Source organism: Chlamydotis macqueenii, chromosome 19, assembly GCF_036417535.1.
Source record: "Chlamydotis macqueenii isolate bChlMac1 chromosome 19, bChlMac1.mat, whole genome shotgun sequence".
Classification (NCBI taxonomy): domain Eukaryota; kingdom Metazoa; phylum Chordata; class Aves; order Otidiformes; family Otididae; genus Chlamydotis; species Chlamydotis macqueenii.
In genome coordinates, this window is record NC_141574.1 from 11,104,240 (window position 1) to 11,129,739 (window position 25,500).

At 42.3% G+C, this 25,500-nt stretch overlaps 1 protein-coding gene across 5 annotated transcripts in view; it reads right to left on the reverse strand.

Moving 5' to 3' along the window:
- Positions 1–444: 444 nt before the first annotated feature.
- The window catches only part of AUTS2 (activator of transcription and developmental regulator AUTS2), a 779,256-nt gene continuing 754,200 nt past the window's right edge, over positions 445–25,500 (reverse strand). For 3 of the 5 annotated variants that reach the window (XM_086763108.1, XM_086763107.1, XM_086763111.1), the window contains 10 exons: positions 25,381–25,425; positions 21,141–21,236; positions 18,608–18,679; positions 16,849–16,878; positions 15,520–15,591; positions 11,525–11,666; positions 10,946–11,023; positions 9,496–9,579; positions 8,363–8,585; positions 445–3,567 (listed from right to left, as the gene is read on the reverse strand). In XM_086763108.1, the coding sequence (XP_086619234.1) occupies positions 2,328–3,567; positions 8,363–8,585; positions 9,496–9,579; positions 10,946–11,023; positions 11,525–11,666; positions 15,520–15,591; positions 16,849–16,878; positions 18,608–18,679; positions 21,141–21,236; positions 25,381–25,425 (2,082 nt within the window). In that variant the 3' untranslated portion in view covers positions 445–2,327. The remainder of the gene's footprint in view (positions 3,568–8,362; positions 8,586–9,495; positions 9,580–10,945; positions 11,024–11,524; positions 11,667–15,519; positions 15,592–16,848; positions 16,879–18,607; positions 18,680–21,140; positions 21,237–25,380; positions 25,426–25,500) is intronic. The other 2 variants (XM_086763110.1, XM_086763109.1) reach the window with 1 other exon arrangement.

A 25,500-nucleotide genomic window follows, 5' to 3' on the forward strand; every position in this document is an offset into this window, starting at 1 on the left:
ATTGTTCATAACAACCAATGGCCATATCCTTAGCTGATGAAAACTGGCAAAATGCCACTGGCTTGTGTGGAACTGCACAACTCACAAAAGGGCTCGCACACAGCCACATAATGAAGTACGGGACTATTGTGAAAGACTAACTGCTAAGTTAACTCAAAGCTAATGTAAGTAGGGTGTTACTGTACTTTAAAGAATCTGGACAAGCCATGGACCTCATCTCCTTTTTGTTCCTTTTTTCCTGACTACTATGGTAATTCTAATTAGATGGCTTATAAAAGCTTGCCATTTCCTTTACATTTTAATAGCTATTTCTTCTGAACAAAAACCCACTCTTGGGAAAAAGTATTTCTTCCCCATAGCAATGATGGGGTACTCCACACAAAGAAGCACCTAGCAGTTTAGTTCACATTTTTTAATAACATGGCACAATTTACATTACACAAGTCTTCGCTGATGAGGAAACATGCTGAAGATTGAGAGCCGCTTCACTTTTCTTTTCACATAGGATCTAGAAAGGACTTTATTACATACAGGATAAACAGCAAAAAGGTTCGTATATAACAATCTCTTTACAATACTGAAAGCTACCACTACGGTTCCAGTGTACATATTCTTCAGGATTGGGGTTTTTTTTTTTGTATTTTTCTTTTTGTTCTTTAAAAAAAAAAAAAAAACCAGAAAAAAAAAAAAACCACTGCACAACATCTGGAGTTCACAAAATCTGAAGCTCACAACTAAACCTTCAGTTGACTACTAAAATAGATCTCTGATCATTAGAAACAACTGTCTGTAGTTAACTTTTTTCTTTTTTTTCCTTTTTTTTTTTTTTTTGCCAAAACAGGATAACAACTTCAGATAGCACTTTAATACACTAGAAGACCAATGGAACTAATTTTATTTCATACATACATTTTACAGTCCAGTAGACAAGATATTGAATTCTCTCTGATAAAGTCATATTCTCTCCAAATATTTAGACAAGAAACTTAACGCATTATAAAAAAGTGTTATGAAAAGACAGATTGCAGAAGATTGACGCAGATTTTTAAAAAGGACCACGTTCTTCATGTGACTTCTTCATGTCTTCTATGATTAGGGAACAACAAGGCTGACCTGTTAACTATTCAGAGACTTTATTACCAACTGAAATACAATGAATTGCATTATGAAATCTGCATCGGAGTTCATTAATTAAACTACTGATCCACAGTGAAAACATATCCATCATTTAGAAAAGTATTAGCTTTCTTGTAGGATTTGTTTCAATGTAGCTAAAAATCACTTAACAAAAAAAAAAAAAAAGTGTGTACAGAGAAAAATGACACACTGGCAATAAAACCAGACAGGAATGGCTATAAGCAGATGTTATTCCAAAAATAAATTTGACATGTTAAGTGACAAAAGTTCTGGAGAATATCCAGCATTGGATTATTACTCTGTTTAACCCAGATTAACGTGACTGACAACCAATCTGTCGTGGCTACAGTATCAGTGATTACACATCGCTAACCCTGGCGCTTTCTAAGGAATATATGAGCTACGGCAACATCAGCATCTTGATGCAGGAGTTCAGACAGAAAACTACGCTTCTAACGGGCAGCTTCTTCAGCAAAACAAGCAAGAGAAATAGGTTTCTATTATAGATGAGCTTGTTCAGGGAAAATATGACTTTAATTATGTTGTGTGTTGAAAAGGCTCCTTTGAGTTATAAAGGCTTTTGTGAAAAGCCTTAAAATTCATTGCATAGTTGAAGGGGTTTAGCTGTCTATAACAATATATGTAACACAGCATAAGCAGACTGTGTTCATCAATATTAAGTTTGCAAATAGCACAGTTTAAGAAGTATTAATGTATTATGTTACTTAATTTTATCTATTTACATTTGTACAAAGTAAAGCTTTCATCTTACCCTTTTTGCATATATGAACCATTAACCCATGAAGCAATCTTTTTACATAAATATCTACAATTGTCTTCACTTCTGGTCTGAAAGAGCTTTGTATGGTTGACACTGGTGGTGGTTTGTTTCTAGTCAAATCGTTCAGATTAATGTCTTGTTCTTCAGTTCAAATTTTGAAATTTTTAAACTAGAAATAAAATACGAGTAGGAGACACGAGGAACGTATGGACTTGGCTAAAAGATCTGGAAAATTTCAACATATAATATACAAAAAAACATTTCAAAATCTTTGCACTCAGGTCTATACATATTGTACAGTGGGTCACATCCCCAGTCTGTATCAATGACTAGTAAGAAGGTCTTTATATTATGTTCATTTACAATGTTCTGGCCCTCTTCCTCTGGTCTTTATTTAGTCTCACTCTGCTTATCGAGCTTCAATGTCCTTGAGGGTGTGAGAAGGAGGCCTCTCTCTCATCTCTGCTGACAGAGGAGTAGTCCTTCTGGGAGACCCAGGCCGAGGTCCCAGAGTAGAAATAAGAGGTGGAGGGGCACTGAGAGCTGCTGTGGGGGGAGTTTTATTGAGGATGCCATTTTGGTGTCCCGTCGGGGGACTGACTCTAGGGTAGTGCATGCTAGGAAGTCCTGGCGTGATGAGGCTTGGATGAGGCAGGTGCCCATCCAAGGCGGCAGGATGAACCGAGTGCAGGCGTGCATGTTCGTAGTCCTCTCTAAGCATGTGCAAGCGCTCCCTGTCATCCAAGTGGTTGCCCCTCTCATGCTCACGTCGAGGGTCAACAGAGAGAGGGTGGTGATGATGGTGGTGGTGATTGTAGTCATGAGGTTCCCGATCCCTGAATGACCTGTCTGCTTCATATAACCTTGGTGTAGAAAGACGATGAAGGGGGTCATTTCTTAGCAAAAAGTCTCTGCCCAAGGGGTCTCTCCGATGGATATCCAGCTCTCTGTAAGGATCTCTTAAAGGATCTCTCATTGGATCCCAGTGGAAAGAAGGATAGGGAAAACGTTCTCCACCAGGAATTGGGCTAATTCCCATAAAAGGGGTCATCATGCGAGTCCTATCCAGGCCACTTATGCTGTTCATGTGATGTATACCAGTTACACCTACAGTCATGGGCATAGACACTAAAGGACTTGGATGGACATTAGATGTAGATATAGGTGGTGGCTGATCAGATGACCTGTGAGTCTGAGGTCCCTCAGGTTGAACATCATGGTCTTCCTTTCGCTCCTCCTTCACTTTGACTTCATTGCTTTTTTTCGGATTATCGTACGCTGGCTCATTCTTCCTCTCCACCTCACGGTTTGAAGTACTATTAGGCCTGGTGCTCTCCACAACGGGGGGCCTAGCATAGGGTGAAGGAACCCTGGACATTTGCTTAGACTCTTCCACCACTCGGCTTTCATGGCTCAGGCCTTCCTTCTCCGAAATATAGTTGTCCTTCACCTTGTGCTCTTCAACATTAATTTCCTTCCGAGATTCGGAGTGATCCCTTTCTCGTTCTTTGGGTTTCTCTTTTTCTCGAACCTCGGGATTCAGATGGCTCCTGATCTGCTCACCTGAGCTGCGATTATGTCCGAGGGAGTTTACTGGATGGATAGGTGCTGGCGAAGGATGGCTGGAGTGTCTTTTCTCAATGCTCTCCCTAGAGGAAAGAGAAGGGTAAAAATGAAGGCATGAGAAACTGCAATCAAAACAAAGCATCTAGGGTGTCTGGCTTGATACTCATTGCTCTGCAGAAAGCCAGTACCATGCACTATTAAATGCACTGTTCCTTTTGCACCCCCAGCACACCAGAATAACATCCCATCCTAAACTAGGCCCGTTCTGTTATCTTGAGCCAGGAGAAGATCCCTGAAGCTGCTTTGTGAATGATCTGACTGAGGTGTCACACACTGAAGTCCACAGGACGCTCCCAAGGGAATCCAGCTCTAGTACACATATTTCTAAGACAACGGCCTTAATTGTTTGCAAAGAAGAGAGAGAAAAATAAAAACATACTAATTTCATTTAAAAAAGTGAGGCAGTTGTTAAATCCAAATTACATGGTTAATAGTATTATACCTGCTTCTTCTAGTAGGAATAAATTTGGGAAAATAGACTGACATTTTGTTCATCTGACTTTAAAAAAAAATTCTATTCCTTACCCTTATTTTATTCAATCTTCTAGCTTTTCAATTTAATTTTCACAATTCCATTTACTTCTTAAAATTCAAACCAAAAGCCTCTCAGGACACCAGTACTGATGGAGACAATCCACCTCTGAACAGGCGGGCACTTCTCTAAGTGTGCAATGCACCTCAGTGCAGGTGTTTTAACAGAGGTGGCCATCAGGCATAGGTTACGTGTTGTGAATTCATTCCATCTTTCAAACCTATTTATGTCGCACAAAAGATAGGAGAATTATCATCTGGCAGTGGACAAAACCTCAGTAAGTGAATGGGTTCTGTAACTATTTTCTGGAAGCAATGTTGACCAGGGCAGTGGGCAACACTAAGTGAAAAAGCTTTCCTATTAAAAATGAATCAAATTCACAAGGTGAATCTAAGTCCTCAGTTCCAATGATTTTAACCTCTGACTAATTGCAACAGATCTCTGAGCTGGGAGTGTCTCCATAAAGACACTCCCATCTCCAGACAGTCAGTGTCGGACACGTGCTGTTTGCTGAGCATGGCAATTCTGTTCCATGCAGGGTGATGGACAATGTGCTGTTAAAGGCCAAAGTGAGGGCTAATCAGTGAGGCCCTCTGAAGTCCCAGGCAGCTTGGTTTACTTTGCTTCTCTTTGGGTGCTGCAGTTTCTGCTTAGCAAAGTGTAACCTGAACTCGCTTGGACGAGGACAGCAGGTTCAACCTCGCTCGGGACGAGATGAGCAATACTGGCTGGCTGAAGGGCAACTCGGAGGGTCACTTTGAAGTGGATACCTGCTTCTTCCCCTAGACAACTTCTGCTACCTACTTATTTTTTGCTGAGCTGAACTGCCTAACATTTCTACCTGTAGTTACTTTTGGACAATCAAACTGCAGCAACTGCAGAAAAAATATCTTTGAAAAGGAAACTCTCATTACTGTAACTTCACCAGATGCATCTTCTGCTGTGTGTAGACTGAATTGTTGAAACTGTCATTTCATGGGCCATGTCTAGGAGACCTCAGAAAGTCCAGAATGTAACTGTTAAAAACATTTGCAAGTTGGAGCATTTGATACCAGAACTGCCTAGTCTGCACTGACTAACACTTAACTCCTTGGTATCAGGTTCTGCTTTGATTGACAGTGCCCTAAACAGCCTGCAAATTGTGCCCTGGCTCTAAATTCCCTCCTCTTGCTTTACACCAAAAGTTGAGCTATTTGATTTAACAGCTTCCAGATTTGGACACAATGAGACCAAGTCAGGGCACTCCAATGAAGGCTTCTCAACGTGAAGACTTGACTGTCTTTCTTTGACTCTCTTATTTGACTCTCTTACAGGGAAAGCACTGGCTTGTGGACTCTGCAATACCGAATCCTTTATTTATTTTGCTCATGGGACTAGTTCGGAGGCACCGTTAATTGTTTTATTTCACCAGGAGAGCTCATTGAATCCTTCTGCTGATATTTAATCAATTTTCTGTGTAACTAACTGATGTATTCTAAATTATTCACAAAATTTAGAGAAAATAACAGACATTTTGTGTAACTAAAGAAAAACATAAGTGCAACCAAAATAATATATTCCTTTGCCAATTCCATCCTGTTCAACTACAGTGCTGGTATTATCTCAAGAGGCTACTGACTATACAGCTCACTTAAGAGAACTACATGTAGTTCAGTGGTCAGAGAGAGATCTGTCAAGGGCTCCGTAGGTTAATAACATGGGAACAGCTCAAAGCCTTTGTTTCCACACAGAAACTTAAGATCATGTTCTCAAATGAACTTATTACGAAGTAAGGTATGTTTTGAGGCTACACTGAAAGAACTAAGTATCTTATGCCGAGTGCTTTGCCTCATTTGTGTTGATAAAAAGATCAGCAGATTGTGGTGGTTTTTTTAATGCTCTAAGATTACATACACTTAAATGTCATTATTAGAATGGAATTGCTCAGTGACCTCTTTTAAACAAAATACCACTGAGAAGGAACAAATCCTATCTTTCACAATAGATATTTTTACTGATTTTTTTCTAACACGGGGCTGGAGTAATGAAGTCCTTAAAACAAAAAAAAAAACTCCACAACTGTGAACAATGTTCCAGGAGAAAGTGGGGACTGTATACGGACATCACAACTCCCCAGCCAGCTCTGCACCTGGGAAAGTTTCACAGATTGTAGTTTCATATTATCTAAGCTATCTTGAGGGATCTACCTTATCTCAATCTAGCTGGGAGGGGCTGCAGTACGCTGGCCATACAGTTTATCCGAGAAGACTGACCACTGATTCACTGCACCCCGCTCTGACATTGATCTTAGATGGGGAAGAGCCAAGCTGAGAGGAACCTCTGAGGTACCTTTCCACTGATACCAGAAGAAACCTAGATGAATGCTTTTGACTAGATGGCCCATATGGGGGCTGATAAAGTTAGACCCTTGATGACAGGATGATTTTGAGATTAAATCATACCTCTGGACATGATTCCCAGTTCTTCCTGTTTGGGCAAATTAGCTTAAAATAGGTTAAGAAGAGACTGGGACCTAAACTAGAAAGCAGAACTACGTCCTCACCCCGCTGGGTGCCACTGAAGAGAAAAGAATAGGTACGAGGCTCACAGACTACTCCAGACATTATCTACATAGGGAGAACGTCTCCTGGAAGGGATTCTCAGCATCTTCTCATAGAGGCAACGGTGTGACCATGCTGCAAAGGAGAATTCTTGAAAACCACACAGATGGATGCACAGCGACGCTGGATCAGTGAAAACATTACTGTACTGGTAGCCATAATTGCGCAGAAGTATGAAGTATGAATGATGCTTACTTTTAAGCTCTCAAATTATTGAAAATGTGTTCTGAGCTATGATATGGAGTTCAGGCAATGCCAAAGCAGCTTGCAAGGAATGTATATCTGAAAGGGATTTTTTTCAGCAGGAACACTTCGTAAGAAAACAACAAAACAGCAACTGAAATAATCACATCGTTCTAAACACTACCCATATCATTGGTAACTAAAATGCTTTGCCATTCAAGCCAGTAAAGTTACTCACATGCTTAAGCATTTTGCAGGACAAAATCTCCAATTTGTAACAGCAATTTATTTTGAAGCATTAACACCAGACATGAAAATAATGAAGCTATGCTACCAAACAGAAAATATTCCAAATGGAAAATGTAGGTGAAAAGATCTGTAGTTTGACTTGCTCTTCACATTTTACAATAACACAGAAAAGCTCTTCAATGTAATTTTAGAATATCTAATGTATTAGCATAACTTCTTTTATAAAAGGCTACTAATGCGTATATTTGGGTTAGTGACAGAGAAGTCAGAAAAGCACATCTCCTAAATATTCTTTTATGTTAAAAAATTAGAAACAAATAGCCATTATGTAGTAAAATCATGTGCAAACTTAACTGGAAAGCCATTAAGCTACAACTGAAAAAGCTGAAATCAGCCTCTCTACATTTTTCAAGGAAGGCATGACACTTGCTGAATGGCAAATTCTTATAATTTGGTACTTAACTGTTAAGAGGAATTGTTACTGAGTTAACTGTATAATGGGAACAGTCCTGACAAAAAAAAATATGACCAGGTTTTACTTTTCATTAACCCTTCCCAGCCTGGACATGTTAGCGTGCAAGTCCATGTAAAACACTGAGTAAAAACTGTGCTTGAAGGTGTGTAACAGCAGTGCATGTGTGTATGGTTTTTCGGAGGGGAATTAAGGTTGATTTAATGAACTGCATGCACTGAAAGTGTCTGGGGTATTAGAACATGACACACCCGGTGGATTTTACAGTCTTACAATTTTACAACTTTATCAGTGGTCCCTCTGTCAGTCCGTTTTTGAGGAGGGAGGTACAGTTATTTGTTTTGCAGACAAGGTCTGATTTACAAAGTTATTTAAGTACTCAAAGATGCAGATATGTGTCTGATGGACTTTATAATCCTTTTTTTTTTTTCATCCTGTCAGGCACCTATCTACACATTAAGTCTTCAAAAGACCGATGACAACATGACCCGTAAGGTAACAGAGTGTGGGGTCTGATTCTATTCTCACTTGACACTGCCTCAACTCCAGGAACGCTCCTTCTGATGAAGTGCAGTGCAAGTGAGAAGAGAAACAGATGCAGTAGGAAACACCTGAGTTAGAAACCAGCATCTTCCGCAGTGCCTCACGTCATAGGCAGCAATGGTGTCAGGTGTCCCCCTACTGAAGCTCTGGTTTAACAATGTGCCAGGCTGGGAAGGGTTAAAAGCGGAACAGAGCCCCAAGCTTTGAACTAGACAATTCTTGGAAGTGTTCTTTCGTACCTTTCTTTGTCATCTTTACTAACAGATGAGTCTCGTTTATCTACATCTCTATCTCTGTCATGAGCTGCAGCAGATGAACTGCGCTCCAGCTCTCCTGGCTTCAGCCAGGGCGGAGGGGTCGGGAACGAAGGAGGAGTTCGGTGCAGTCGGTTCCAGGGCTCGTGAGGGTTGCTAAAGCTCTGCATACTGGGGCCATCCTTGTGGCCGAACATTGAGTTGGGTGCTGAAATGGTGAAGTGGAAAACAAAAAGGTTTAAGAAAAAGGTATGCTCTAGTGAAGGTACTTACCAAAACAACTTTTACAGCACTCAGAGTTAAAATGAATACATATTATTGGGAGCTGGAAAAGGAAAGGAAATTAACAGAGATTCATTAGAGGGTCTCATTCCTAAAAATGGGCAGGCATCTGACAGCTGTTTTAATTGGAAAGGGAAATGCTGTCGATAAAATTGACAAGGGATGAAGCAGTAAGATAAAAGTGACAATGATCCTTATTCCAATTACTTTGGAGACATCAGGAAACGACCATCATACAGACTATAAACAATGGAACTTGTTACATTGGATCCTGAGCCAAAGTAAAATAATATGTGACCAAATTCATGCCAGATTTCAAATATGGAGAAAGAGAGCGATTTTTAAAAGAATGATCTTTTGTGACTGGCCAAATTTAGAGAAATGTTGATGATCCTGGACAAATAAATGCAGGTTAGTTATCTTTTCCAGGTGCATGTCCTGGATTACTGGTGAGAAAGGAAAAAAAAAATGTTCCCATCCACAGCTAGGGATGCTCCACGCATTAACTATTTTTGAACATGCAACAAAACGATGAGAAATTTCACAAACTCCTTAGACTCATAGGTTCTAGAAGCTTATTTTTTTAAAAACCTGAACAATATAATGGTGACATTTAGCACTATGTTAAACCCAAACTATTAAGTAACTCCCAGGAAATAATTTACTGCTGACTAAAAAATGCTGTTATTTAGACAAAAAAAGGTCGCTTTTCAAATTCCCATCTCTTAGTGGTAGGTGGTCTAAGCAACTGGTACAAAAGACAGCAAATAGTCACCATCACTCAATATCTTGAATTACACAGCAAACAAAAATTCATAAACAAAGAGGTTACTCACTAACTGTCGGGTTCCCGAGTCCCCCGAAGGCATTACTACCCACTGCAGTGAGACCGCTGAAGGACGCCGGTCGATTGAAAGGCTCTGCAAGCAAAGGGAAACAGCGCAGCTCACCGGCATGTCGGTAATTACGCTAAAGCATCAGCGTGTTACCCAACCGCGTTACGACTGCTGACAGCTCGGTCTGTGCCCATCAGTAGTTGAACATCATCCTCCCACAACACAGCAGTGACCATGAGGACACACGACATAAAAAACCTTTTTTCCCCCCAATGACGGTATGCATGGGATCATCTTACCAGGAAAATTTCCTCTTCAAAGAAAAACAAGATGTTAAAATGTACACGGTATTGAGGCCTGTACTTCTGCATAAGCAGCGACTTCATTTAAAACCTGCAAACATCTCCATTTTAATTTCCTTTTATTCCCTTCCAATGCAATTCCATTGTCTTTCTCAGGAAATGTTCCTGGCTAGCCAGGCTGTTATTAGCTCTGGCAACTGTGCTCCCGAACACCTTCAGGCCATGTCTCCTAAGCCATAGCGAGGACATAAATAAAATCTCCTATTATACTGATATGCCATGCTGGCCCGAACATTTTGTAATACTCCTGATATTTATTGCTAATATTATTTGAAAAACTAGTATGGACTGAAAAATATTGGAATAATTTCCATTAATAGTTAATGCATATGGAGTTATAAGTAAATTGCATGAAGCCAATTCTCCTCTCAGTTTACTTCAGAGAAGCCTAATGATTTTGATGAAACTACTTCGGATAAACACCAGCTCAGAGAAAAGGAAGACCAAACCTAGCATTTTCTACAGGCAGCTAGGTGCAGAACGATAAATCTACATGGTGAGTCTGCTGGATCAGTTTGGAGACCCTCCCAAATCCTTCCCTATGCAAAATAAAACGCCAGTTTAGAGGCTTGATCTCTGACGCTCCCATAGGCAGCAGACCACCTTACTGCAACACCAGAAATTTAGAAGGGAAAGAACAACATTTGGTCACTTGAGTGGTTCCATTTTTAACTGCATATTTGCTAGTTTTCACTAACAGACATATGTGAGGCCAGATCACAAGATTTTAAGAATATATTTCCCACTCACTTAAATGGAGAAGCAGACATCTAACGCGATTTAGGAAAAGACACACTATGAACCAAAGCCTTAACCTTAAGGCAATTTTTTGCCTGGTTACAAAGACGACCACAGTGAAACCTAACCAGCCCTGTCACTCTGCTCCTCTAATGTCCAGACTGTTTTCAGTCAGTGACACTATTAAGTGTATTCAGAACTGCTATTTGGGTAATGGCTAAATGCACAATTTATAAAGGTTAAGTAGGCAGGACACTCAAAGAGTCTCCAAGTGGGCAACCTTTAATGGTCTCAGTGGTCAATGTGTGTTACTCGTGAGTGGTATTCACTGTTAGTTGCAGAGAGCTTACCTAAGTGAGCAGCTGGATTGAGGAAGTTGCTGTGGTGAGGCGGTGGGCCGAAAGGGGTGCTGGCTGGATGACCCCCACCTGCCAAAACAAAGCCAAAGGGGTTAATTCCTACTAGCAAAAGCTCAGAAAAGGGGCTCGCTGTGCTCTGGGTTTGACTATCGTTTCTTAAATGGCAGCTGACATGAGCAGAGATTGCTGTATGCTGAGCAGGGCCTCTCAGGTCAGGGTCCTATGCGAACAGCAGCTGCTTTTCTACACAGACATTCACAGTTAGACTATAAGGGGGAAAATGTTTCAATATAGAAAAAAAGAGCATGTAAAATACAACACGTTTCCAACCTGTCATCTCCACGATGCATCAGACATCACTGTGTGAAGAAATGTGCCTCCTTTTGCTACCTGTATGGCATTTCAGCAGGCTGGGCTTTTTAAAAAGCATATGGAATAATTTTAAAATATTTATCAAATAGACTAATAGTTCATAAGCCAAAGCATATGGGAAATTTCCTTTTAACATGGCAAGGATTAGCGTTTTGACGAGCATGCCACAAGGAGGAGATTGCACTTCTCAGTACTCACTGGCTGTGGAGAAGAGAGTTGAGGGCCGGGCCAGGTCGTGGGGGTGGTGGATGGCTCCAAAAAGGCTGGGGCCTGGTGGCCTGCTCAGAAATTCAGGTTTCAGGCCAAAGTCCAGCTTGTGCGGATCAGACTGCATCTGTTTCTGAAATGTAAAAACAGGATTTGGAAGAGGCTGTCCTAAAACATTGCAGTAAGACACTTTCAGAACAATGCAGGCACGGGAATTTATTCATACTAACTGATGTTTTAACAAGAATGTTAGTTTTTGTGACCCTGAGCATAGACGCAAAGCTGTTTTCCTGGAAGGGGGATCTGAAGCAGAGAGAAAAAATCTCAGGCTCCCAATGCACACTTCCTGCAAATTTCAAGAGCATTCTCACATACGCTCACATCCCTCCCTCTGGAGCAAAGCATTTCAGCACAGACCTGACTTAAAGAACAAACATAAAAATCTTTGAAGAGGCCTCAGACACTTGCTTAGCTGTAAGAATAGGTCTGTCTTAAAATAATAAAAGCAAAGCCAAAGAGAAACGTTAGTTTGGAGCGCATCCCAGGTGGGCAGGCATGTTAAAAGCTGGGTGAAAGCATCAGCTGTACCAGGCACAGCTGCCAGCTGACCCGCTTCCCATTGCAGGAATCTCTTGCCAGGTAGGGCAGAGACAAGTCAATGGACACCAGAACCATTAATTTCAAATGTGAAGCTGCAATCTAGACACACTTGATGCAGTCTGTCTTTCAGCGCCCCTCAGACTGCGGCTGAGCAAGCTAGGGACTAAAGTGAACCCAATCACAGCTGAAGCGTATCTGAGCCTAAAGAACTGCAGTCCCATTCTGACTGCGTGCACCCCAGTTCAAAGCACTGGATGTTGCTGTCTCTATTTATACGGTATTAGTATCAGCAGACTTTATTGAGGTCACTGGGCTGAGGTGGCTGTATTGGAAGTGATAAATGGATGAAGGATGGGCTCCTTTTTATGCCACGTACTCATTTCAGCAGTCCCTACTTCAATGAAAGTTTTACAGAATGAAGAGGAAAACCAAATTCCCCATTACCTGTGCTGCCAGAACTCCCTGAACACAGATCGCCCTACACACAGGATGGGCAAACGTGTAACACTGACCCAGTAGATCTTAACAGTAATTCTGGAGCACGTTACACTTTATAAATCAGTACTTAATGTTGCGCCAGCTCAGAGCACAGACTATTACAATGATATAAATATGCACATTAAAAAGTTATGACCAAGTTAATGTGCATGCCTCGTAGCTGTTTTTCAAGTGCTAGTAACATGTCTGTGTTGCTATGAGAAGAAAAAAACAAGGCAAAAAAAGCTTTATCAATGTTTAGAGATAACGGCCTGCAAGAACACTGAAATAGAAAAGATGGCCAGGTTAAGGTCATGTCTTTTAAGAAAGTAACACTGTGGAGCTTTAATAATTTAAAAAGTTCAGAAAATACAAATGCCTCAGTTGACTTGTGCGTGCTAGATTTTTATGCTGTGAACTCTTTTTTTCTTCTTTTTAACAACCAAGTTATAAACCTCTGAAAGGCATTACTCGGAACAGCAAAAGCTGGCTGAAGCTTTAATTGCAGCCGTATGAGCGGTGCTGTTCTAATAATGAAAAAATTTCCTGTCTGAAGAGGAATAGGAATATCACGGATGTGCTAAAAGATTTTTGAATGTGTTGGTTTACCTTAAAACAGTATCAAGGCGAATTGATCAGGTTTATTTTACCCCCAGTTGCTGTTCAGGAGAGCACCCCTCTTGATGACAATCCTTATGAATACATTTGAAGGCCAGCAAATGTGTAACACCTTAATTCACGGCCCACTAAAAGAAACGTAAATGATTTTACGGCATTTTAGGCCTTTCCTAAAAGAGAGAGGGCCAATTACGGAGCATAAATTCTTGAATCCAGGCCAGTGACACACTGGTCAGCCTAAGGAGGAGTGTTAAATTGCTTTGGGCCCAGAGCTGGCATGCAACGCTGGCTGTGTTGGAGGAATTCCCTGGGCGTGCAGACAGGTCACACAGCTCTGAACTGTGTCTTGGAGCAGAGGTGCAGGCAGGCAAACAGCGTCCACAGCTGCATTAAGATTTTTCCTGGGGTCAGGAAGGTTGTGTTTTCAAGTTCCCTATCTTGCATGCTTCCTCAGTGTCTGCTGGTGCCCTCTGCAAGCAATTACTGGCAGGCTGGGTAGTTATCAATTCCTCCATACTTCGCAAGCAGTCTGGTGGCACTGCACGCAAACCTGACATCTATATTTTATTCCCTGCTCTACGGTCAGGCAGCATCTTCAGCTTGTGCAGAAGAAAAGGCACCGTCACAACCTGGGCTAGGAGCAATCGTTCTGTGTGAGCCTTCAGCCAGAGAATTCACACTTCGTGGCTGCACGCGGTGGGGAGGACTTCATTCCCGTGTGGGAGTCTGACAGCCCTCGGGGACATAAGCCAACCTGCCCTACTGACTCTACACTACACCTAATTTTTTGACTGAACTGAGATACTAACATACATTTCCCAATTATTCTTGAAATTCTTATCATGCAGAGACTCAAAAAGTCAAGTAATATCCTTTCCTGTACTTCAGGGCTTTATTCCTGTTTTTTAACAGGCAAGATGGAAAAGTATTAGGTAAAAGAAATGGCCGCATGAAAATGGCATTTACTGTGAGTTATAAATACTCCAGTATGACCTCTTTCTGAATATCAAATCAAGGAAGATTCAAAGGACATAGATAGCATGGGAATAATAATTTAATTTCAAGAAAATACCTTTTCAATAAAATAAAAAAGGACATATAACTCTCTAGGTCCATAATCTTGTCTTTTTTGATAATGGGAAGATGAATGAAGATCACTAGCAGGGGAAACATAAGGGAGCAGAGAAGAGAGGTATGTCTACTGCAGCAAATTAACCTGTCAACCTTGTTTAAAAGGGTTATTTTTAAACTCTATTAGCTGCAGGTTTCAGTAGCTGTTCAACATCTTCATATTCTTACAGCACTACCTTATACAATTCAATTGCGTACACAGACTGCAAAGTGCTACGGGCTCCTTGTTAAGTTTAGTTTCTACCACAAGCTATAATGCCTGCAGTACAAGCACGAACAGTGAGGAACATGAGCCTTTCCTGACTTACTGAAAAACTTCAGGAGCAACATGGAATTTTTCAGTGACAACTGCAGTCAAAATACTATAAAGGGAAAGAAACCTTCTTCAGAGACTTCATGTGCAATGAAAAGACAGTTAAAGTGAGAATGGAAATACCCTCACTATTAAATGAATAAATTACTTGTTTTTCTCTGACAGCATTTTCAGGACAGCCTAAACTGGCCAAGGCCCTTACCCTTGAAGTCTCAAAACATCCATAACAAAGGAAAGATTTCCACCCTTTCACCTTGGGCGCAACCAGACAGAGTCTGTGTAACGTTACCGCACGGAGAGGCTGGCCTGCCTGACCAGCCCAGCCACGCACAGGTACCAAGCGCCAGCTGTCGGGGGGGCTGTGAAAAAAGACCGATGGGAGCCAGCGCAGCCACACTGGATAAAGCATCGCAGGGACAGGAGACATCTTCCCGTGCCCTCTTCTGTCCGTGAACATTAATAAGAGGAATGGGACATGTGCCTAGCTTCTCCAGACTTAAAAAATAATCTTGATATGTTCGTGTCCTCAGCCATAAATAAAACCAATGTTATAGCTCACAGGCACGCCCATTTAGCTCTTCCTAGGTGCAAACTGGTTCTTGTCACCTAAGATCTGGTGTCCTTGCTCGGCGGCATCACAGACATTCCTTTGAGACTCTGCCTTTGGGTTTTTAATTTCAATACACCACCACTATGAAACAGAAGGTTATGCTACAATGCCACGTATGGTTACTTTAACGAGGCATTAGCCACGGCACGGAACTGCTAACGGGGACAGGCAAGCTCTTCCTCTCACAGGTCTGCACTGTGCAATTCATCCGAAATGCAGGCGTGTCCAAAAACTGACCTTGACTTTCTGTTGGTGATGGTATATCTGCCAGGCGATGTGAACATGCATAGCGCACCACTTCCCAGGTTTCTGAAAAAAATCAAAGGGATGCAACATGAATCAGTAACTTTCAAAAACCTGTGACGCTTTATTCTAGTTAGAGCAACTCTTGCCAACTCTTAGCGCAGCCTGTTTTGGTCTAGGGGATTCCCCACGCCACGACAACTGAAAGCTAAGGGTCTCTCTTCAGTGCCTTCCCCTTCCTTCCTCTTGAGAAACCAGAAACGCAAAGAATTTGTCCCTTACTAAGAAGTTTATCTAGATATCCAGGAATTACTGTGTTTGGGAAGGCTCTTTGCATCCTTCCTGCCACCATGCTTTTAAGTCATGGAGAGAAGAAGGGGAGAAAAGAACCAGAGTGCGTTATTTGGGTTTTCTTGTTGATTTTGTACTCCATTTCCAGGACATCTGGAAATCTTGTCTGAACAAGACTCATTCAGGATATACTTTCTCCAATTTTGTTACTTAGGGGTCTACAGTTAACTATACAACTAATGATTCCTGCAGATTTAACAATAATCACAAGAATTCAAGAAGCTTCTCAAGCCACTGGCAACTTAAGTGTTTCACAAACTATGGCAGAGGGTCTGCCTTCTACTTCTAGGTGCGTATCAATTACAAAACACAACAAAAATAAAACTCATCTCACACACATACTCCCCTAAACTCAAGCTTTTTGCTTATTCACAGCAACTGGCTGTGCTAGTGATTTAATGGGTTAAGCTGGTCGGTACGATTAAAATAGAGACCTTCTTGAACACACTGAAAAATGAACAAAAAAATCTTTTGGATCACTGAAAGACTGGATCTGTTGATCCGTATTTATAAAATACTCTGGGATTGAAGAGGATTGTCTGTCTATAGCTGACAGTAAGATACCGGGTAGAAAGTACCATACTGAGTAACATTAAAAACACACAGTAAATGATAAAAACCAAAACCCTTCAGTCTGCAGTGAAAAGACAGGAAATCACTGTCAGGGTCGGTCTGTAGGATTTGGCTCAGGAAACCTCGTAAGCCGGTGCGACAGAAGGATTATCAACACTGAAGCCCTCCTATTCAGGCTAGGGAGTTGCATGAGAAGAACAGAAAGCGTCCAGCTCTGAACCGGTGTGTGTTCCTCCAGTGAGCACAAGATGCATGCAAAGAAGGACTGACAACGCTGCTCAGCAAGCACAGTGCAAAATAGCCAGGGTGAAACACGGCACTGCTTTATAATGAGGCTGCTGCTTCACCCCGCCAGGGACCGAGACGAGCTTGACAAACTACCACAAGAAGATTCCTTACCCTCAACATGGGCCTGAACGGATCTGTCAACTGTGAAGAAGAAATGACAGCTTGGTTACATGCCTGTCACTCAAACAATTGCTCTAATTAACAAATTTGTATTGCTTCATTAAGAGATGAAATTAAAATGTGTAATTTTACTTTCAAATGAAGTCCTTTCAGATAATAATTAGTCCTTAGCCTCCGTATCCAAGCTGGTCTCCCTCCCCCCATGGCTGTTGCACCTAAGTGTTGACAAGCAACTAAACAAGCCTCACACAGAGTGCTCTGTCCTCTGGCATCGTCATTAATTTGTTGATTTAATGCTACAAAAATGGCTGGTTAACTGCTCTGAAGAAAAACACAGATCCACCCTTTGGGCAAACTTCCGTTCTCATCTTTCAAAGCTGCTCAGCTTGTGAGAAGACCAGATCGTGGACAGGGCCACTTTTTCACAGGCTTGATCCCACAAATTGGGTTGGAACGGGCTGAAATGGTGTTTCAGAGGTGCTCCTGGAAACCAGTGACTGTGTCCGTTCCACAGCTATGGCATTAGGTCCTTGACCAGTACCTTCAAATAGCCGTTACTGATCGCCTGCCTCCTGATATTGTTCTCTGCCGCAATCTGGCTTTGCCTTAGATGTTTTCCACATTGCACCAGATGTGGATATGCATCAGCGGCTGCATAAAAACCTAATTTTCTCACTATTTTTTTTTTTTTGTGTGGCCTGTTTCTTTGAGGTACATTATTTTCTTATTCTCCTTTTTTGCTCACATTTCATCAATTAATGCTGGAAAATAAATTCAATTTATTGAGTATTTCTCATTTGTTTTGGATTTTCTTTTTGAAATGCAATACTAAAGGAGATTTATGTGTAAGAGGTACTTTGCAGACTCAGTGATGGTGCAATGCATCATCCTGAAATAATCGAAACTACACTACAAGCTGAAAGGGAGCATAAAGCTAAATGACTTAATGATGGGAGGCTCTGGTTATCTTCTCAGTTAGATGGAATAAACAGAAATGACAAAACGTGATTCCTTTTGGCATAAAGCTCAACTACAGCACCAATTCAGAGCAAACAAAGTACCGTGACTCGGCATAACCCAAATAAAATGGCTTGGCTGTACTTAAAAGCTGAGCCACACCACCACGTGGATTTTCAAGGAGAGGTCCCCATTGCTTTTGTCACACAGTTCTGCTAAAATGTGACTGTGTGATGTTCCTCATTGCAAACGATGTATATTAATTCAAAAACACAAACAACCCATGGGCTTTCAGAAAGCACAGGAAAAGGTTAAGAGACAAAGTGCTGAGACAATAAACGCTGCTCACATACGCCAGAACTCAAAAATCCGGAGGCGCCAAGTGATCAATAAAACGCATCCGTATTTCACTGGTGCAATCAATGATACAGTAACCAAGGGAATAACTGTCATTACCCACATTAAAACAATTACAGAGTATAAACGTAAATCGTGAAGAGGTTTGTACATTTCCACATTGAATTGGACTTCTACACTGTTACCCCTGGGCTTGTGGGGATGCCTGCTGACAGCAAGGAAAGAGCTCTTCCACTGCATAGTTATCTGTCTGCTTCTGCTAATGGTGCACACAATAAGGGTCAGGATTTAAATCATCCTCATACAGCTTCTCTAGTTCAGACCAAGCTTCAGTGTTTGGATGTTAACGTGGACACACTGAAGATGGCAGCTCTAGCGTTAAAGGTTTTTAGGAGGAACAGCTTTACTTAAGAAAAAGAAAACATTTTCTACAGACCCGTGGATCTTTCTGTAGAAGGGTATGTGGGACAGTTCCGGGTCTGGCTGCAACATCAATGGGATTGGAAGTCTAGAAATACCAGAAAGAAAGGCAGCATTAATGAGGAACACAATGCATAAAAGCAACAGAAAGTGAAAAACAGTCTTTATCATCCACAGTGCCTGAGCAATGAAGATAAAGGTTTTAAAGAGGAAAGGATAACCATTATAATCCATTTAGTAATATATGTATTATCATCTCAATTTTCAAACTTCTGTTGTCCACCAACCCCCCGTTACTTAAAGCAATCCAAACCACGTGAGGGAACAGCGACTGCTTACACCGGAGAATCTTTCCACCATCGTAAACCTGACTGGCCGCATACTTACGACATGGCATCTGAAGCGGTATTTGGAGGACAAGCTCGTGCCCTGCTGCTTACCAGTAACGCACGGGAACTGGCTAAATCTGCTACCCTGACTGCCAGCACACAAAGCACCAGGGACCTCGTTAGTCACTGTACAAGGATCTGAACCCCAGCCACAATGAATGGTTACTACACCGTATCTGGAAAAGGCTACATCCAGTTGGAAAAAAAACCCAGCTTTTCCCATGAACTGAATGTAAATATTCAGCTAATATAACAAAACGCATCTTCCCCGAGAAAAAAACCCCAACCCAAAACAACTACATTTACACAGAACATCTTCCTATGTTAAAATGAAGAAAAATAGAAATCAGCTGCAGTATAACTAACAATTAAGTAACACAGTTGTTAACAGTCTGATTACCATACATATGAAGAATTCCACTAATGAACTGCAATTTACATATTCACTCATTACAGTGGATGGGCCCACTTAAGAAAGAGGGTGTCTTCTCTGCAGAAATTTCAGTCCTGATTTCAGTCTTTAGTTGCAAAGACTACAGAATATTATTTCCTCCCACTTATAAATCAAGAGTGACTTCATGAAAACAAAAGGGAAAAAAAACCCCAAACTCAACACATCTATGTGTCCTAGCGATCAAAAATGAGAGAACTAAATCAGTGTATTGCACTGTGGTGGAGCTGCGAGATAATTATGGAAATGAGTAAACAATAATGATCATAATTACTTAAAATCGTGATCATTACATGACCTTACATTAATGCGTACTATCTGAGAACTAATTATATTGCTTCTAAACTTAACTATGCCATTATATATAATTTTCTTTTAATGTATGTAGATATATCTAAAACCTAATGAGAAATATCTTCTCTTTGTTGTAAATTTGGAAAAAGCCAATTGTCCTCTGTGGAATTAGGCTGCAACTCAGATCTCAACCGCTTCAGAACCTGAACCACGTCCTAAACCCAACCCGGCTCACAGTACCGGCGTATCTGCGTGTTCTGGTTTTGTTAGTGGGGGGGGCCTAAGGTGGTAGCTTCTGTAGGAAACTGCTAGAAGTCGCTCTCCTTTGTTCAGCGGACTTGGCCGGGCCTAGGGCGGACCCACTGCTGGCCAAGGCCAAGCCAATTGGTAGCAGAATGTTCTGTGATAACGCCTCTGCGATAACGTATTTAAATAGGGGAAAACAGGAAAAAAAGGGAGAGATGTGAAGCAGCTGAGCAGGGGCAGAGAGGGGGAAGCGCGAGCCTTGTGGGCCTTGCAGGCCTCACCCTCTGGCCTCCCGCCGGGCAGCCGACTGGGCCCAACTCGGCCCGGCTGCAGGAAGCGGAGAGGAGATGAGAAGTGAAGGAGATGTAAAAAGGATCCTGAGAGGCGTCTGCCAGCCTGTTGTGAGGAACGGCTGCAGACGCCAAGGTCAGTGAAGGAGGAGGGGGAGGAGTAACACGGCTCCTGGCCAAGATTCCCCTGCAGCCTGTGGTGACGACCATGGTGGAGCAGGTTGTCCCCCTGCAGCCCGGGGAGGCCCACGGAGGGGCAGAGATCCACCTGCAGCCCGTGGAGGACCCCACGCCGGGGTAGGTGGAGGCCTGAAGGAGGCTGTGGCCTGTGGAAGGCCTGCTGGGACAGCCATTCTGGAGGGGCTGCACCCCGTGGAAGAGATGACCCACGCTGGAGCAGTTTCACGAAGGACTGTGGCCCGTGGGAGGGACCCCATGAAGGAGCAGAGGAGGAATGCAAGGAGTTCTTTCTCTGACGATGACACAGCGGCGTAAAACAATGCTTGATGAACTGACCGCGACCCCCATTCCCTTCCCACCCCCACCCCGTGCCGCTCGGGAGGGGAAGGTAGTAGAGATAATGTTAAGCCCGGGAAGAGGGAGGGTGGGGGGAGGTTATCTTGTTCCCTGTCTCATTCTCCTGCTAATTTTAGTAATAAATGAATAGTTTTCCCCAAGTCGAGTCTGTTTTGCCCGTGACGGTAACTTTAAGGATTTCTCCCCGTCCTTATCTCAAACCTCGAGCTGTTTTTCTTATATCATCTCCCCCTGTTCTCTCGGAGGGTGGGGGGAGCGAGAGAGAGACTGCGTAGTCTGGTCCTGATCAGGGCTGAACTACGACACTGCGGGTAACAGATACGCAACGAATTCCTGTCTTACCTTGGGCTGAAACGCTCCTTGCAGCGAGCCAAAGGGGCCGGTCGGAGGAATCATGGGAGGAATACCTGATACGGCTGGAGGATAGGAGTGAAACAGCTGCAACAGACAGAGAGGAGAACGTAAATACCAGCGCAGGTTAAAGTGAAGTCAGGAAGCTGAACAAGACAGCGGAAACATTCCTGCAGAATAGCGAAATGGTACATGGAGAAAACTGAGAAGCGTTGGAGAAGTGATCTCGTCGCAACAATGTTAGTTAAAGCAGTCAATGAAATGTTCACAAATGTCATGACGTTCAGAGCTTAAAAGCAGTTCCAAAATCACAAAGCCAGCAACCTGTCCCCGGATTAGGCCGTCATGGCGTAAGCGAGACTTTTTTCCCAATTATTAATTTTTAAATTGCACAGAGGTTTTAAACGGTTTCCGTTTGCAAACCATTTCAGGAGCAAAGGCAGGATATGGAGCCAAATAAGACTCAGAAGTCTACCGTTAAAGTGGAAAACACCCTTACGAGCTCTAGGATATTGTATCATTAAAACCCCATTAGTACGTCAGGATTTTAATGGTATCTGTAGGAAATGAGGGAAATAGGCACGATTCTGACTTCATTAGCCTGCCTGAGACAATGTCCTGCCACATCTAATATTAGCAGGGAGCAATCTGATTTGTTAAAAATTATTATTTAAACAAAATGTTGAGGTAGAACCTCCCCCAAAATTTAGGGTTCTGTTTTCATAGAGGCAGACTACAAAGCACAAGGAAGCGCACACCTCCACTGACCTCCCGATCCCACCGTATCTGCTCTTAGGGAATCTGAGGCGGGGGGTGGGGGGGGAAGCTGTTCCGTACTGATACAGACAAACAATGGGAAACAAGCAAGTAAACCGTAACGTCCAAATCTTATCTTGTCTCTGCAGTCCGGCCGGGAATCATTTACTTGTGCTGTAACACACTTAACTTGCCCAGTTCCATGGGAAATGCGGAGATTACTCACGAAATTGCATTCTGGTAGGAGTCAGGAGTTCAGAGCATCACACTACAGATAGGTTCTCGCTGTGAAACCTCAGGATCTAACAGGGGACGGCCGCTAACACCGCTGGTATTGCCACCCGAAAACCTAACGGGGTGACCTGGCCGATACAAACCCACCTCTGGACACAGCTCATCAAAAACCAATCTACCGTATGCTACTTTTAAGATCAAAATAAATGAGTTAATGGCCAACTGAACAGAAGCAGGACTGGGCAAAGTAAAAGACTGGACATGCAGAGTGGGCAAACACTGAGAGAATCACATCCGGAGTAAATCGGTATTGCAGAGTTCTGATTAATCTGGTTAGGCCAGGCGTATGGTGTGCTTTTCTTAATCCTTTTTCCTTCCGCTAGCTGAGCTTGCAAGGTCATTTATTCACATTGTATTTACCGAAAGCTAAGAAAATACTTTTGTATTTTAGAAGTATCAAAAGATTTTTTTGGTTTAAAAGCACGGTATCAAGTCTCCTTTCATAACACGTTCCTAGTGTTGTTTTTAATTCTATTTAATTTGGACCCTCTCCATTCAGTGATGCAGAAAGCATTTTTAGATTAGTTGATACTGAACTGCAGGCATTTGAGAAATCATTAAGAGACACGTGTCCTCATTTACAAGAACTTTTAATGAGTAAAATGTGTTCTAAATCCTCCAGTGGCTTCTGCATTTAATTCTGTGTGGAATGGACTAATTCCAAACAACGGAAAGAGACGTAATACTTAATATTCTATTGGCTACAACTAATAACAAGGAATGCTTTCCTTAGTTTTCTAACAACTGGTAAGTTAATTAAATGTGATCTTTCCTCAAGGTCAGAATTATTAATAAAAAATAAACATTGTAACTCCAGGATCTCTTTGTATCAGTTGAATTCCTCCAGCTTTCAAAATACATCTTTCATAGTCACTATTTCCTTTTTCTCCAGCATCCACTCTCTTCTGAGCAATTTTACCTTTCTAGCTTTCTCCAGGGAACAAAGTAGTAACTACAGCTTTCCTGGGGCCAGCTGCCATGTAACGCTAAGCTAGACCCAGCATTAACTGTACGTAACAGTAACACCTCAGGGTGCTGCAGTAAGGCCACCCCCAAAAATGAAAAGACTCTAAAATCAAAAATGCCAAGAAAGAAAACTGTTTTAAAACCCTACATGAGCTTCTGTGAGCTGTGTTCCCTGTTCTGAAGTAGACTGATTTTAACTCTCAAACAGACCGTGTTCTCCTACAAAGTTCACTTCCAAGTTTTAAAAACACTGCCAGCTTTTTTTTAAGACACCTGAATTCTTTGTGTGGATCCGTACTGGAAACTCTTGCCACGAGGAAAAGGACTGTGGGAGGGCCACAGCTCCACAGTATTTCTACAGCAGGAAAAGTCCCTACCGGGTATGCGCTTAGGCCAGCAAAAGCACGCTTTTCGACAGGGCAGCCGCTCAGGAAACTGCTGCAGGCAGCTCCTCTGTCACCCATATAATCCATAGTTGTAGCAGGAGAGACTGCTGAAATGCCCTAGCTGGTACGGCCTTGCTGTAGGTTAAAACAGACTCTTAATCCAGACTGTTAATCTAGTCAAAGGTGTCCCTGCTCCTTGCAGGGGGGTTGGACTGGATGGGCTTTAAAGGTCCCTTCCAACCCAAACCATTCTATGATTCTGTGACGGCCATCATGCTGATCTTCTGGTACTAGCTCGCTAAATATTCAACAGACCCAAGAGTGGTTATTTTGCAACCACTCCACAAGGACAAACCTTTCCAGAAGGGAAGGCAGGGGCGGCGTAACGGGCCAGACCCCTGCAGGCGGAGCTCTGCCGGGTTCAACAGCACGGCTCACCGGCTAACGGGGACCGAGGTGAGGCCCTGCCTTGCTTTAAAGGGCGTAACACCAGGACCTTTGCAATCCAGGTAACTGCCAGACTTATCAGACCGTGTCACTGAATCTGAAAAGCGTACACAGCTGGAGACTTCTGCAATGGTTCCTACATTACATGTCAACTTCTTTGCTTTATTTGTCTCAAATTCATGTACCTATTGCCCAGTTCCGTGTTCTTGCTGGAACCAACACGCTGTATTGACGATAGCGTATCTTTTGAATTCAGGTTAAGCTCGGCAAGTAAGAGTGCAATTTTGCAAACGAGCAGCACTACCCTTTTGAGTACAAGTGATTATCACAGGCTTAAATGTTTGCCTGCTGCTCCTAGAGCTCTGCTCCTGCAAACACGTTCACACGGCTACAGTGGCTCCAAGGAGGCGGCAGGAACTAACAGGGCTGTTCACATGTACCACGGGCATGCCTCGTTAGCAGGAACCGTGTTCAATCGGTGCCGCAGAAAGCATCACGCTGCCCTCTTAACCAGTTTTTTTTTGCCCAGTTCCACTTCTAAGCAAAACCAACACATAAAGCCCAGTGCCACGTTTCTGAGTGCTGATGCAGTACTCCTTCTCTCATCAAAATATCACAACGGGATTTAGAAATTCTTCTCATATTCAACCAGATGCCTGCCTCTGCCAATATGAAGAAGGAAACGCAACCCGTATTTCAGCAGCAAATGACTCGGTAGATTCAAACCCTTAAGAGCAGAAGCTTTACAATTAACTGGAATATTAAAAATCAGTTCATCTCAATAAATAACATTTTTGGTAGCTCTTAGATAAACACATCTAGTGCACAGCCGGATTCATATCACTGTCATCCAACAGAGCTTTCAAAACATAACAAGCCCAGTGGAGCAGATGTGCCTTTGAAATCTGAAGAATGAGCCAAGTTTTCAGATTTTATAAAACAAAATATGATATATTAGAAAAACTATTAGATTACCTAGCCCTGAAGGATTTGTATGATAGGTTTGTCATTTCATTTCAAGTTTCTTAGGAAAAATATCAGTCTAAGGGTTTGTGGCACAACTGAAACACAGTGATGAAATTACTGCTCTCTCCTGCTTCACGTAACAGTCAGCTCTTGTCTCATCTTTTTCACATCAAACCTGTCTTCAAACGGTGTATGAGCAAGAGATCTTTTGATTGGAAAAGCTCATACTGCATCTTTATCAGAAACAAGCACCACGAATGCAAGCCTTCAAAAGCCAAAGCAACCAAGAACGATAATGGCAAATCCTGGAGTGATGATCAGGGAGAGATCCGACACCGTGCCACTGATTGAGTGGTGACCCCAACCCACCACAGAAAAGCAGTCAAGGCAGTTTTAAACAGAGCAATGAAACTCACACTGTGACGGTAGAAGGGGTCAACTTTTGTAGGGTATTTGTCAAACTGCAAAGGGATCAAAGCACAAACTAGTTACTTTATATTTCCTTGTTTCTGTTGGTAAAAATAGAAGACTACTTT